Here is a 14,041-nt window from a genome sequence, read left to right as displayed (position 1 = left end):
TTAATCCTTCATTACCTCCCAAATTAGCTTCCCATTTTATACAAATTCCTCCTGTTGAGTAATTTAATTCCCCTTTCATCAAATTTCTCCTGTTGAGTAATTTCATTCCACTCTCAAGCAGACTTATTCCAAATCTTAATGCTTAGGTATATCTCAGTTCTATATTTTATGATTCAAAATCCCAAAGGTAAACAATTCATATATTAAACCCCTACTTTGCTGGCCCTCACTTAAATCTGACATTTAAGACAAAAACTGTTGCACTCTTTATTATTTGTGAAAAGTCTCTATTATTTGTAAAACTTTACTAGCCATTCTCATGTCACTCTCACCTAATGACATATTATGTTCATGCGAAAAAGTTACAAAAAGAACGCCCGTCCAAGTCACAGTCATATCAAATTTATAAAACATATTTTAGAATATCACTCTATTAATGAGATTGTATTGACACAATTCTGTCCATATTCACAACTCACTCTCTTTTTATTGTCATGAGCAAAGAGGAGGAATTGTTGCTCATGCCCCTTGATAAGGGTATCTAAAAATGCAAAGCAGAAAGGAAATGTTTCATTGGTCTTGTTCACAGTAGTACAATCTCTACATGTAGGTGTAAAAAATAATATAGTCGATTACGACATTTGGAAATATTCAGGTTTATGCCATTAGATTTCCCATGTGATATCATTATTTAGTCTATATTTTGAACTAAACAATATGGGGATCACAACCACACGTTATTTATTATAAAAATGTAGCACCCATCCGAAAGGGCCAAAAAGTAAGGGTGGGCGTAGTTCGCGAAGTAGCGCTACGCGAAGCTATGCGAAGTGCACTTCGCACTACGCGAACTTCATGTAGCACTACGTGAGCTGCATGTTCGCACTGTGCAAGATGCGTTTTCAATGATTGCACAGTGCGGACAAGCATCCGGCACTGTGCAATCATTGAAAACGGCATCTTGCACAGTGCGAGCTGTAGTTTTCTGCTGCTCGAGTAGATTATTACTCGAGCTGCATCTTTCTCAACGTGAACTGGTAGTTTCTCATTGAGAGCGGTCGCGAGCATGCGCAACCACTCACAATGAGAAATCTTACCACCCCGCGTTGAAAATCTCGCCGGGATGTCATTTTGCTTGCTCGCGGTCGCTAACATGACGTTCAGGACCGCGAACAAGCAAAAAATGATCGCTGCACTACGCTACGCTGCACTACGCGTGTTCGCACTGTGCTACGTGCAGCTCGCGTAGTGCGAAGTTGCGCAAACTTCGCAAACTCCGCGAGCGTAGCGTAGTGCTTCGTCCAGGGTTACCAAAAAGTGAAACTCTCGAGAAAATGTGATGTATTCCTCCACACAGAAACTACTTAGAAATTTCCACACAAGGCTTCTCCACTGATCAGATGTTTGATCTGTAGCTGCCTGAACACTAGGCATAATTACATGAAGTTTCTAGAAAGTTACTTGAAAATTCAGGTAGTTATATGAAATGTAAATCCGTCATTTAGCGCTATAATTTATAGCATAATTATTTTACGCTAAAACAAAAACATGGAAAACACAATTTCCGCAATCTGCATCCACTCTTGTTATGGGTGTTCATGTAGTTCCCTCCTCTCCAGTGTTTTGGTGAGAATAGTTGCATAATTAAGCAATGTGGCATAATGGCATCATTTTGGGAATTTTGCGTAACAAGTGTAGTACGAAATTCTCCAAATTTCGCAAATTAAGATGGCTTAATCTAGATTTAGACCTAGCCTTAGTATGTACTCGAAGGGTGGTGTAGTTGATATTAACAATCAATATTGTTTCTAATTGTGAAGCTAATTTAAACATTGTGTTAGCATAATTACCTGTTAACTCTAGTATTTCGCTAAATTATAAATCTGTTTTTTCCAAGGGGAGGCTCATTTTATATGCGAGGCTATGAACCCATCCTGGCCATTTTACTGTTTTCTTGCGCATTGGCACTACATTCCAGGCAAGTGGATTTGAAGCTACGTCTGGACTACCTCTGGGCCATGCAGGCAAGTCACAATTCTGACTTAATTGCTAAGTTTAGAATTAAGCCATTGCACAGGTTACTTTTGCTTTACCATTAATGGCATTAGTATGCTTCGATGGAACAATTTTTTCAAAAGAAAAATTGAATCAAATAATCTATATTTTAGTTTCAATGTTGCATTGGTATGGAAAGGATTTAGATGTATGATCATGTTCAAATATTTTGGGCCTCGTTCCCATATAGATAGCTGGGACCTGGTCGTGTAGTAACTCTGGCTTACTCCTGAATTTATCTTGTGCTACTCTTGTCTTACTCCTGTAATTAAGAAATAAGTCAGGAGTGAGCCAACATTACTAATCACTAACTTCTGTTATTGAGGAGTAAACCAAGAGCACTTCAGGAGTACGTCACATCTACTCATAGTCTGTGTAATATGGAATTTTAGTTTTTTTAAACAAATATCATAGAAACGAATACTGATTTGCCACAAAAGGGACCAAATTTGGAGTTAGAAATCAGACCTATTGCATGGTAAGTATGTTTCACAAATGTCCATGGTAACAGCACAAAACCATTGGTTCTGAAGCAATATTGCATTACATAAATATTTTTGAATGAGAGAAAAGCTGCATTTATTTGGGTTAGACTGAGGGTAGACGGAACTCGCAGAGTTTCACTCTGTAGTATTCCGCAGGGTTACATAAAGTGTCTGCGAGATACTGCATATTTCCCCCAACATATGGAAAATATACCGCGTTGTGCGGCTCATGCTGAAATTTAGCACCAGTAGCGCAAGCAGCACTGAAAAATCGGCGTGAACAGCACCATGCAGCGCGGAAGAGAATGCAGCTATTTGTGGGGACATTGCTGCCGCTCAAGTAGAAACCCCACTCGAGCTGCACCATAGCTACTCGAGAAGCAGCCCTCTGACAGTGACCGCACGCATTTGAAAATGGCGCTAGGGGGCACCAAATCTTGCTTGGGCTCAAAATGATGGAGCCTCACAGGGAAAAATTCCCTCCACACAGCGATTTGCAGAATTCAGCCGGAACACCATGTTACAAGAGTAACACGGAGCCACCAAATTCTGCAAGCAAAATGAAACATTCTGCTCACCCCTAGGAAGATAAACTGCTAAATACACTTGGGGATCGATTCAACAAAATATTCGGAAATATGCCCACACTGAGATACTCGTAATCAAGTATGCATACTTATTATTTCTACTATTTACAAACCTTTCCAAGCATGTGGCTGTTATGCTGTGCCAGTCAGTTTTCCAGGTGTGGTCTCGAGAAGATTTGCGACTAAGATTTAAAACATACGGCCACATGCATCAAAGTCCAGTTTTGCGATTCCTTATTTGCGATTTTTAGGGAATCGAAATAAGGAATCGAAAATTGGGATGCATGATTTAAATCGCATAATATTTGCGATTTGGTAAAAATCGCAATTTTTACCGAATCGCAAATATTGTGCGAATTCTAATTTGCGATTTCGCAATTCCCATTGATTCCTATGGGCCAAAAGGCCCATAGGAATCAATGGGAAGGCATTGACATTTTGCGAATTTCAATAAGTGATTCGCAAAATGTTAAGGCATTCCATGGGTGCAGGGGGGGGGGTCCAAAGGACCCCCCCTGCACCCCTGAAATGTATTTTGAAGTGCATGTTTCACACACACATGTCCTAAGGACATGTGTGTCTGTAACATGATAGTGTTTTAAAATGCAAATTTGAGCATTTTAATACATTTTCGCAAATTACCACGAGGTTCACCCTCATGGTAATTTGCACCCCCTAATTGCGAATTCGCAATTTTAAAAGTAATCATGCATTGCTTTTAAGGAATCGCAAATTTGCGATTCCTTAAAAGCAATCGCATTTTTGGAATTCGCTAAAAATAGCAATTTTCCAAAAATGTTTGATGCATCCCAAAAACCTATTTAGGAATCACAAACGGCCGAATTTACCGATTCGCACCGTTTGCACTTCCTAAATAGGTTGATGCATGTGGCCGATAGCCACTTGCATTTCAACAGTGCACATGAGGTACAATCACACACTCTCGGTTAGCAGCCCCTTTTCTCTTCTTAGTTATAGTAGATGAAAAAACGACTTTCCTTATTGTGAATGGTCCTCAAAACCGTTACAGAATATTTTGTTCTTTTGAGTCACGTCTTTGAACCTGCCCCCGCACTCACTGACCACGTCCCATTACATTGAGAATATCTGTTCCCATATCCCATATCCCATACTGATTTAAAAGATTGTCGTAGTTTTATGACAAAGAAGAAACACACAAAAGTTGCATGATACGGCAAGCATGAGGAATTTAACAGGTAAAGTGTACTGTCTTCTAAACACATGAAAGATACATGCTTGATGAGTACTGGAATAACACTTAAATAAGATCATGGCATTTTATGTAGAATGATGACAAAACAATATTATGATGAAACAAGGTTGAGCAAATAAAAATGTCCATCTCCATCAGGGATTGTATGGTGTGACCATCTAATTGGAATATTAATGTATAACAGCAGCATATAATAGCAGCAGCTATTTCATGTATTCTTTAGAGCTGTATTTTACTTTGATTGAACTTCATTATTCATCATTCATAATTCAATGTTGGAATGCTTCGCTCGAGATGCAGCTTGTATAATAATTTGAGATATACTGCCATCTTCTGGCCATTGAGAGAACACACCACAGTGTATGACAAACGCCGTGAAACAGCAGTTTAATATGTTACAGGTGAGAGAATAATGGTCCCAAATAACGTTTTTTTTTTGCACATAAATTCAACAGAGGTGGGCAAAAATAAGCATTTAGATAACGTGTCACAGATCCTTATGGAAAGGATGTACAGAAAGATTGAACTTTTGACTAAAGAAAATGTGGGACAGTCCAAATTATTCCAGGTTCCCAAAGCTAAAAGAATGTCTGGGGAGGCAGGTATTAGTTATTTCTAAGTTATTGTATTTATAAATAACCGCTGTTGTGCTCATCTCTAAATTAGATGAGCACCACAACAACATGTCAGAATGTCATAAGAGTAGGTGTTCACTATAATGGGCCAGTGCCAAGTACCGGAAACCACCGGCTCCAATTAAGCACTATGTATAAGTAGGGTTTATTTTACTGCAGCCATGATCCATTTACATGGTAAGAAGTAAGGTGCTGGGGTTTCCATGCTACATGCATAGAACTGTCATATGTGTTTTATCATGAAAGCATTAGCGTAACAGTGCTATCAGGGTGAGAACTTGAATGGCAACTCTCATATTTCATCTAGTAGAGGAAGGGTAGCTTTCAACACACAAATGGGTAGCAATCAATAGTTTACCTGGTGCGATATCACCGGAGCCCAGAGATGCAAACTAGCCACTTCACTACAAGTTTTGGAGTTTCAGCAAGGCTCATCCTTTTAAGTGCACCCCTTATCTTGCTTAGGATTAAGCACTAGGATACTACAATGCATACACCCATTGGTTGTGCTGTGGCTCCCAAACCTCTTTAACCCCTTCACTGAGGGGCAAATTCCCCCACGGTGCGAGAGGGGGCTTGGCTGGGCGTGGCGTGGCGTGGGGCTGCCATACTGAGGACGGCTCCCGGCCGTCATGAGTTACAGTAGGCATGTGGTCATGACGGCCGGCAGACATCCGAACTCCACCCACTGATTAATTCTCCCACACAGACGGGGACTTAACCGCGTGTGTGCGTAGCGGCAACGTTCGGACGGCTCCTGGCCATCATGAGCACATGACTACCGTGACTCATGATGGCCGGGAGGCGTCTTGAGCACACAAGTTGCTAAAGTATGTCAAACCTCACTTTTATTTTGAATGAGAACACGCTAATATGATGCAGGAAGCCTACCAGTGAAATAAAAGTCAAATGTGGCATGTGAGTTACCTTTTATGTTTACACAACCCAAATGAGAATGAATAAATGTTTTATTTATTTGTTGGCAAAAAGGGTACTCTATTGCAATCGAGTACCCTTCCCACCAACATAATGGTTTTCTCCACAGATTTAAAAGCGGGCGAATCTTAGATGTCATCACGGTGGAGACCAATCCATCTCAACCATGGTCAGACCCCTCCGACAGGCTGCAGTAAGGGATGTCAGAAGTAGACCTGTATTTCCTCCCACTTAATTTAGATGGTGGAAATACAGGTCAGTTTTCACTGACTGTCACTGGCCAGAAAAAAATGATGGTAAAAGTCAGTCAAAATTTCCTAAAGCCCCCTTCAATTCATTCGATTTGTTTGTTTTTTTAAAAACAAAATCATGAGTTAGGTTTTTGTTTCTGAAAATAAAATAAAATGTAACTTTGCCATACAACCCTGTCATGTTTGATGAAGCAAGCTTATTGGATTGATAGGAACCACCTTGAGAGCAGTTCCTGTCAATGCAATAAATGTTTGCCGGCCCAACAGACATTTATACATTTGACAGTCAGGACCTCCACCAGGGTGATGGATTAAAATGCACCTTTATCCTGGCAGGGGAAGGTTCGACCGCTACCATATCAATAAGCCCAGAGTGAGTTTAAACTCTTGGCCGTGACGGTAATTCCGCCGCGGCGCTGGGGGGGGGGGGGGGCACCACCATGCTCGTGATAGAACCACTCCGTCACGAGCCACGGGTGAGCTGTGCTTGTAACGGAGTGGTACCATCACAGCCCTGCCCGCTCAGTAGAACTGCGGCGCAGGCGCAGAATTACTGCAGCGTGGGCGGGGCAGCCGCGGCGTGACATAACCACTCCGTCACCAGCACAGCGCATCCGTGGCTCGTGACGAAGTGGTTCCATCATGAGCATGGAAGGGGTTAAAAGCATTGCTTCAGATTTGTCACTGCATCCATGAATAACTGTAGCCTAAAAACTACAGCAGCAAATGTCAATGTATACAAAGTGTGACATGCCGTAAAGCCTGCATTTAGCATTAGCTCCGTATGTGTATTAGAACCCTTAGACTTGAGTAGCTAGTTTGTCAAAAAGAGACAGGACAAATATTAAGTTTGGCATGTCCCTGCAGTGACAAGACTAAACGTGTTAACTTACAACAATGCGTGCCGTAGCACCTCCCTAATTAAAAGGTGTGCAACTGTTTATAAGAGTTATATCGTGTTAGCTTGGGAAGCAGCTGTAGAGATCACCTGGGCATCATTGCAGAAGTAATGAAGAATCTACTTGAGCGATAAACATAGATTTTTTTTAACCCCTTCGCTGCGGCGGCTATTCTGCCGCAGCGCTAAGGGGGAGGCGGGGCCGCGCGGCGCTCCCGTGCTCGTGACGGAACCGCTCTGTCACTGCCCGCGGGTGAGCTGTGCTTGTGACGGAACAGTTCCGTCACGGCCCGCCCGCTCTTTAGAACGTCAGCGCAGGCACGGAATTCGCAGTGCGCAGGCGCGGCGAGTGGGCGGTGATGGAACCGTTCCGTCACCAGCACAGCCCACCCGATGCTCGTGACGGAACGGTTCCGTCACGAGCATGGGAGGGGTTAATGTACCGCAATGATTTTTTTTAAAAATAAAAACATTGATTATCTCTTCTGAAAGCCCGTATAGTAATTAATTCAGTTCTGCTGGCCTGCTCCTCCGTTAGTAGTAACTAGCTCCTTGAAGATGCGTGAAATATCTAGGAACAATATGGGTGGGCCTGCTGACAGGAACAGAGTGAGGAGTAATTACTATCTACTTATCTTAGGATGTGGGAGTAGGGCGTGCACACAACAATGAGATGGAGCGCTGTTCCGTGGAGGCAACGCCGCCACTCGAGGAGTAAGTATTGCAAGCAGGAAGGGCACATCAGATTCAGAGTCATGAAGACTACAGATAAGTAAGCTGCCCTCTATTTGGTGATACAAACTCCACTAAGAATATGAAAGAAGACGGGCAACTATTTATACATGCAAGCATCCAGTGTTTCCCTCATTCCCTGAGGAGAAGGTAACAAAGTGCATTAAAAGTCATTGAATTCATTTCAGGACATCCATGTTTCTTTGCATGTCTTGCTGCTTTCAATGCTTAATTTTAATTTGCTTTGTGTTTTTTCCAAATCAATACCTGGGTCATAAAAAATTATTCCTACTTCTTTAAGAGCATGGATACTCACAAACCCTCTCTCGGGGGCCAACTTCACAGTGTGGTTTGTGTCCAAGGGCCGCACCGGTAGGGGCTGGGTCAGTGGGGGAGGGAAGGGGCGGGGCTAGAGCAACAAAAAAAACTGTGACCATGAGGTTGAACACAGGTCCCTGCAGCGGACGCCTTCGTCCATTGAGCCATCAGACCGGGCATACACACATCTCTCTCTCTCTCTTTCTCTCTCTCTCTCCCTCTCTCAACCTCTCTCTCCCTCTCTCCCTCCCGCTCCCTCTCTCCCTCCCTCTCTCCCTCCATCTCTTCCTATTTCTCCCTCTGTCTCACTCAGACTGTCTCACTCCCTCGCATTCCCTTTCTATCCCTCTCTCTCCATGTCTCTCTCCCTGACTCCCTCCGTCTCACTCACTCTGACTGTCTCATTCCCTCTCTCTCTCTCTCTGTCTCCCTCTCTCTCTCTGTCTCCCTCCATCTCCTCCCCTCTCCCTTTCTGTCTCCCTCTCTCTCCTTCCCTCTCCCTCACTCAGTCTCCTTCACTCTGTCACCCTCCTCACTCTGTCACCCTCCTCACTCTGTCGCCCTCCTCACTCTGTCGCCCTCCTCCCTCTGTCGCCCTCCCTCCCCTTCCCTCATCCCTACCTCTGTCTGTCACCCTCCTCCCTCCCTCCTCCCTCTCTCTGTCTGTCACCTTCCTCCTACCTCCCTCCTTCTGTCTGTCACCCTCCTCACTCTGTCTGTCACCCTCCTCCCTACATCTGTCTGTCACCCTCCTCCCTCCCTCCCCCTCCCTCTGTCTGTCACCCTCTGTCTCCCTCCCTCTCCCTTGCTCTGTCTCCCTCCCTCTCCCTCTCTTTGTCTCCCTCCCTCTCCCTTTTGTTATCTCCCTCCCTCTCCCTCTCCCTCTCTTTGTCTCCCTCTGTCTGTCTCCCTCTGTTTCCCTCCCTCTCCCTCTCTTTGTCTCCCTCTGTCTGTCTCCCTCTGTCTCCCTCCCTCTCCCTTTCTTTGTCTCCCTCTGTCTGTCTCCCTTTCTCTGTCTCCTTCTCTCTGCCTCCCTTTCCTTCCCCCCTCGCTCTCCCTCTGTCTGCCTCCCTTTCCCCCCTCCTTTCCCTCCCTCCCTTGCTCCACCTCCCGCTCCCTTCCTTTCCCTCCCTCCCTCGCTCTTCCTCTGTTTGTGTCTGCCTCCTTTTCCCTCCCTCACTCTTTCTCCCTCTGTCTGTGTCTGCCTCCCTTTCCCTCCCTCCCTCGCTCTCCCTCTGTCTGCCTCCCTTTCCCTCCCTCCTTTCCTTCCCTCCCTCCCTCTCCCTCTGTCTGCCTTCCTTTCCCTCCCTCCTTTCCTTCCCTCCCTCCCTCCCTCTCCATCTGCCTGCCTCCCTTTTACTCCCTCCTTTCCCTCCCTCCCTCACTCTCCCTCTGTCAGCCTCCCTTTCCCTCCCTCCCTCGCTCTCCCTCTGTCTGTGTCTGCCTCCCTTTCCTTCACTTCTTTCCCTCCCTCCCTCGCTCTCCCTCTGTCTGTCTCTCTTTCCATCCCTCCCTCGCTCTCCCTCGCTCTCCCTCCCTTTCCCTCCCTCGCTCTGTCTGCCTCCCTTTCCCTCCCTCCCTCGCTCTCCCTCTCCCTCCCTGTCCCTCCTCGCTCTCCCTCCCCCTCCCTCCCTTGCTCACCCTCTGTCTGCCTCCTTTTCCCTCCCTCCCTCGCTCTCACTCCCTTTCCCTCCTTCGCTCTCCCTCCCCCTCCCTTTCACTCCCTCCCTGTCTCCCTCCCTCGCTCTCCCTCTGACTGTGTCTGCCTGCCTTTCCCTCCCTCCCTCGGTCTCCCTCCCTTTCACTCCCTCCCTCGCTCTCCGTCAGTCTCCCTCCCTTCCCTCCCTTTACCTTTCTCTGTCACCCTCTTCATCTCAGCCTGCCTGTGTGTGCCCAGGCTGAGACAGGTTCCTGGCACACACACAGCCGCACCCGAGCACTTCACAGGTCTTTAAAAGCCCATTTGGATGTTCATGAGGCTTTTGTATTTCACCTCTTAGTGCCTCTGAAGCTCCACTCTGACTATCACTGGAATGCTCGGGCCCCTACAGGGTAGCAGAGTGTCTCAGAGTCACAGCGTGCAGTGTTTGCTGACACGTCTTTATTTTTATTTTTTTTAACACGGATAAATTGTCTGCAAGGTCCCAGGGACGGATTGCCGGGCTGCTGGCGGCCCACGGGCCGCACTATGAGTACCCCTGTTTAAGAGGGACCTAGACTTCATCACCTGGCCACTTGTGGGATGCTCAACTCATCTTTGTCTGGAGTGGGCACCTTTGCACCGTTGGATTGCTTTAGGAGTGATGCATGTTCTTGACTTTTTGAGGTTGCGTTTTCTAGCAGTTTCCTCATTAGTGGTTGCCCTTAAGAAGGCTGTGTGAGTTAGAAGTGCATGCACCTTCTCCAAATCAATGAAGTTGTTCTTCTATAAGCAGCCCATGTCAAGGAGTTACTTACTCCTATCACCACACCTTTAATTGGCCACCCACCCGAGCGTTTCACTGATAGGGCGCACTACCGTTGATTGCACCATGTGACATGGCACATATTTAAACAGGTGCGTCGGGAACAAACAGGAACAGTGTTCCTGATTATGATGAACGTACTGCCTTGAGGGCAGCTGCAAACTTGCACTGCTCTAAGAGATAAGCATTCAGTGAAATACGGAGCAGCTGCTTCAAAGCTGCTACTTGTTTCTCTGTGCAGGCAGCAACGTGTTAAAGAGGTGTTTAGATCCCTTGCAGGCGGGTGCAGTAAGTGACTGCACCAGCCTGCAGGGGGGTGTAGCGGGGATCCTTGAGACTCCCTTTCACTCATCAAGAGGGCTGCCATCAGGGGCACACTGACAGTGTGCCACTTTTTGTGGTACACCGTCAGTGTGTCTCCTAAAGGCGTGTTTGCCTCTGCACCAGCATTGGTAAAATGGTGCAGAGGCAAAAGTATTCCCTCATTTGCATAAGGTCATGACCTCATGCAAATGAGGAAACAACTTTTCAGGGTAGCACTGGTGTTAAATATGTATCAGTTCTGTCAGTATTACATAAGGGACCACACAACAACTGTGCCCCCTTCTGTATTACCCTAGAAACACAGAGGCACAAAAAACGAGCACAAAGGCCCATTGTATTCCTGGGCATTATCTGTAATATGGCCCCTGATGATCTAACTGAGCCAAGGAGTTGAAGACCTTATTGTTCGCTGCCCTGATCCTACATTTATTTATTTATTTGGTTACTGTATTTTTCTATAGCACAGTATCACCAAGTGTTATTAGAACGGTTTTCATTGTAACAACAATTAGACATTACAAGTCATATTATGCATTCAAGTAATCATACATTTAATAGAAACAATAATCAAGAACCAGATGTAGGGGGTTTCAGATTTGAGCGGAGGGAATAAATACTAGCACAGTGAAGAAAACAACTGGAGGATGGTTAATGCATCTATTGAGTGAAGGGGAGGGGGTATTATTGGAAAGTTTTGGGTAGTATGTCGTTTTTACATAGGAACGCCTAAAGTGCTTCCTGAAGGCAAGTATATAGGGTGCTAATCTTAACTGGTAGATTAAGAAGTTGCAAAACATAGAAGCAGCACGATGATTTGAATTTCATAAATTCTAGTAGGAGGGAGACTTTGCTTCTGAATTTTCTGATACCACCTGAAAATGTCAAGAGATTAGAAATGTAGCTTGATCTGCCTGTGTGAAGTGCTTTAAAGGTAATGAATTCAACTTTTAATTTGATCTATGCTTCTAACAGAAGCTAGTGATTGCCTTTGAATATGGGCCAGATTTGATCAACATTTTTTTTTTTGCTTAGACTTGGTGAGATGTGGAGAGTCACTTTATATCTTCTTCCGGGAAGTATCGTTGTGTTGTGAAAACATATACTCACCCATCAATTTGTGGTTGATAATATCTTGGAGAACAGTGACCCTCTCATCATACTCCTAGGCAGTGTAGCTCTACTCATGTGTGAACAACCCAGTCATTTCAGTGCGCCTCTGTAAATAACCTTATTCAGGACCTTGAGGCCCTTCAGCTCATCCATAGACTGATGTTGCCTACACACAAAAAAGGGCACATATTAGATCCAATATTCTCAAACATATTGAGCTCAAACTAAAACCTCTGCTTCCACAGTGCTGGTCCTACCCCTGTTAGATTCCTTTCCGGCAAAAAAGAGAAGGAGTCAAACGTACTCGCACCCTGCAATCCAGGCCATTTAGAAGCTGTGCAAAACTGTATGATGCAAACTGGGAATCCACCATATCCTGCTCATTCCTTGTTATAGAAGGAGAAATATTGACATGTACTCCACATTTAAAAACAGGATTGAAAATTCATTAGATCAATTAATTCCTATGAGATTACAGAAAAGCCATCACAGACAAGAACCTGCCCCATGGTTCTCAGAAGAACTTCTAATCCTGAAAAAGGAATGTAAAAAGAAAGAGGTTGAAAGAAATACTATGATACTTATGGGTAAAAGAATATAAGCAGACTGTAAAAAAATATCACTATGAAATAAGGAAGGCATCGGTCTCCTTTATAAGTGCAAAGATTGAAAACACGGCTAATTCAACACAATTAATTTTCAACATGTTTGATACTTTCATGAAGTTACCTACTCCCCAAGTAGGTCTGCTTGCCTCTGAAGACAGATGGAAAATGTTTGCAAGCAGCTCTCAAGAGAAAGTTAATAACATCTGTGCTTCCATGCCTAAGGCTGGTCCCTTAATCACTAATGCTGCTTCAACCTCCCAAACACAGATGAATGTAAATCTTTTATCCTTCACTGAAATCATCATAGAGGACTTCACAAGTCTTCTTACTACAATCAAATCAGGGTCACCCTTAGAAGAAGCACCTCCCAATATTCTTTTTAAAGGTATAAATTCCCACCATGCTAAAATACTTAATCACTCTTTGGAAACATGTTATGTTGAAGCCACTCCCACAAAAACCACTTTGGATCCCTTACTACCCGAAAGTTCGAGGCCAATCTCATTTCCTCCATGTATTAGAGAATGTGCAGAAAAGTTTGTTAAAAAAAGATCTCTACTTTTTGGAAGATCAGGGACTCCTACATCCTACCCAAACAGGTGTTTAAGCAGGAAATAGCACAACAATGGCTGTGTTGTAGAAGCTTCCAAGTAAGTGAGGAAACTTTTTGCTCTGATTCCTTAACATTGGGACATGCGCATCCTTAGGAATCCTCACAGTCCCTCTCTGTTTAATGTCTATGTGCAGCCCCTGGCAGACATAAGAATGGAGCACGGTTTTTCCTTAGTATCATATGCTGATGGCATTCAAATTGTCATTTCCTTAACATTTGACACAGGCTTACTTTCCTCCAAAATAAATGCCTATCTAAAGAATGTTACTCACTGGATGTCAAGTAGCAATTTGAAACTCAATTGAGCAAACCATTGGTTCTGGCAGTAGGAAATGCTGCTACCCTTTGGTCAGAACTCCATTGGAACAACTATCTTGGAGCAAGTCCCTCTTTGAAAACCAAAATTAAAAGTTTGGGCTTTTGGATAAACAGTCAGCTTACCATGGAGGTCCAAATTAGGAACCTCACAGTGTCATGTTTTGGCATACTGCGTACCCCAGCTCATTTTATTTAGTTGGCTTACCCCTGCCACGCGAAGGACCGTAGTTCAAGTTCTCATCCTGTCATGACTTGACTTCGGTAATTCAGTCTATTTAGTATGTCCTCAGTATGTGGTCAAGTGTCTACAGTTAACCCAGAACACCATAGTGCACACACTGTTGAAGATTTCAAAATACTATTTGGTTTCTTCCTCCTTTGTAACCCTTCATTGGTTACCTGTATGCAAAAGCATTACATTCAAGTCCCTCTGTCTGGCCCATAAAATAATGTACAACAAAAGCCCTCCCTT

At 44.4% G+C, this 14,041-nt stretch overlaps 1 protein-coding gene across 2 annotated transcripts in view; it reads left to right on the top strand.

Moving 5' to 3' along the window:
- ADCY1 (adenylate cyclase 1) overlaps positions 1-14,041 on the top strand; it is a 1,293,742-nt gene that overhangs the window by 1,142,031 nt on the left and 137,670 nt on the right. For both annotated transcript variants that reach the window (XM_086966836.1, XM_086966835.1), the window contains one exon: positions 1,898-2,024. In XM_086966836.1, the coding sequence (XP_086822962.1) occupies positions 1,898-2,024 (127 nt within the window). The remainder of the gene's footprint in view (positions 1-1,897; positions 2,025-14,041) is intronic.

Source organism: Lissotriton vulgaris, chromosome 4_1 (genome assembly GCF_964263255.1).
Source record: "Lissotriton vulgaris chromosome 4_1, aLisVul1.2, whole genome shotgun sequence".
Lineage (NCBI taxonomy): Eukaryota > Metazoa > Chordata > Amphibia > Caudata > Salamandridae > Lissotriton > Lissotriton vulgaris.
The sequence above is the reverse complement of the archived record's forward strand: the minus strand, read 5'-3'. Positions and strand labels throughout refer to the sequence as shown.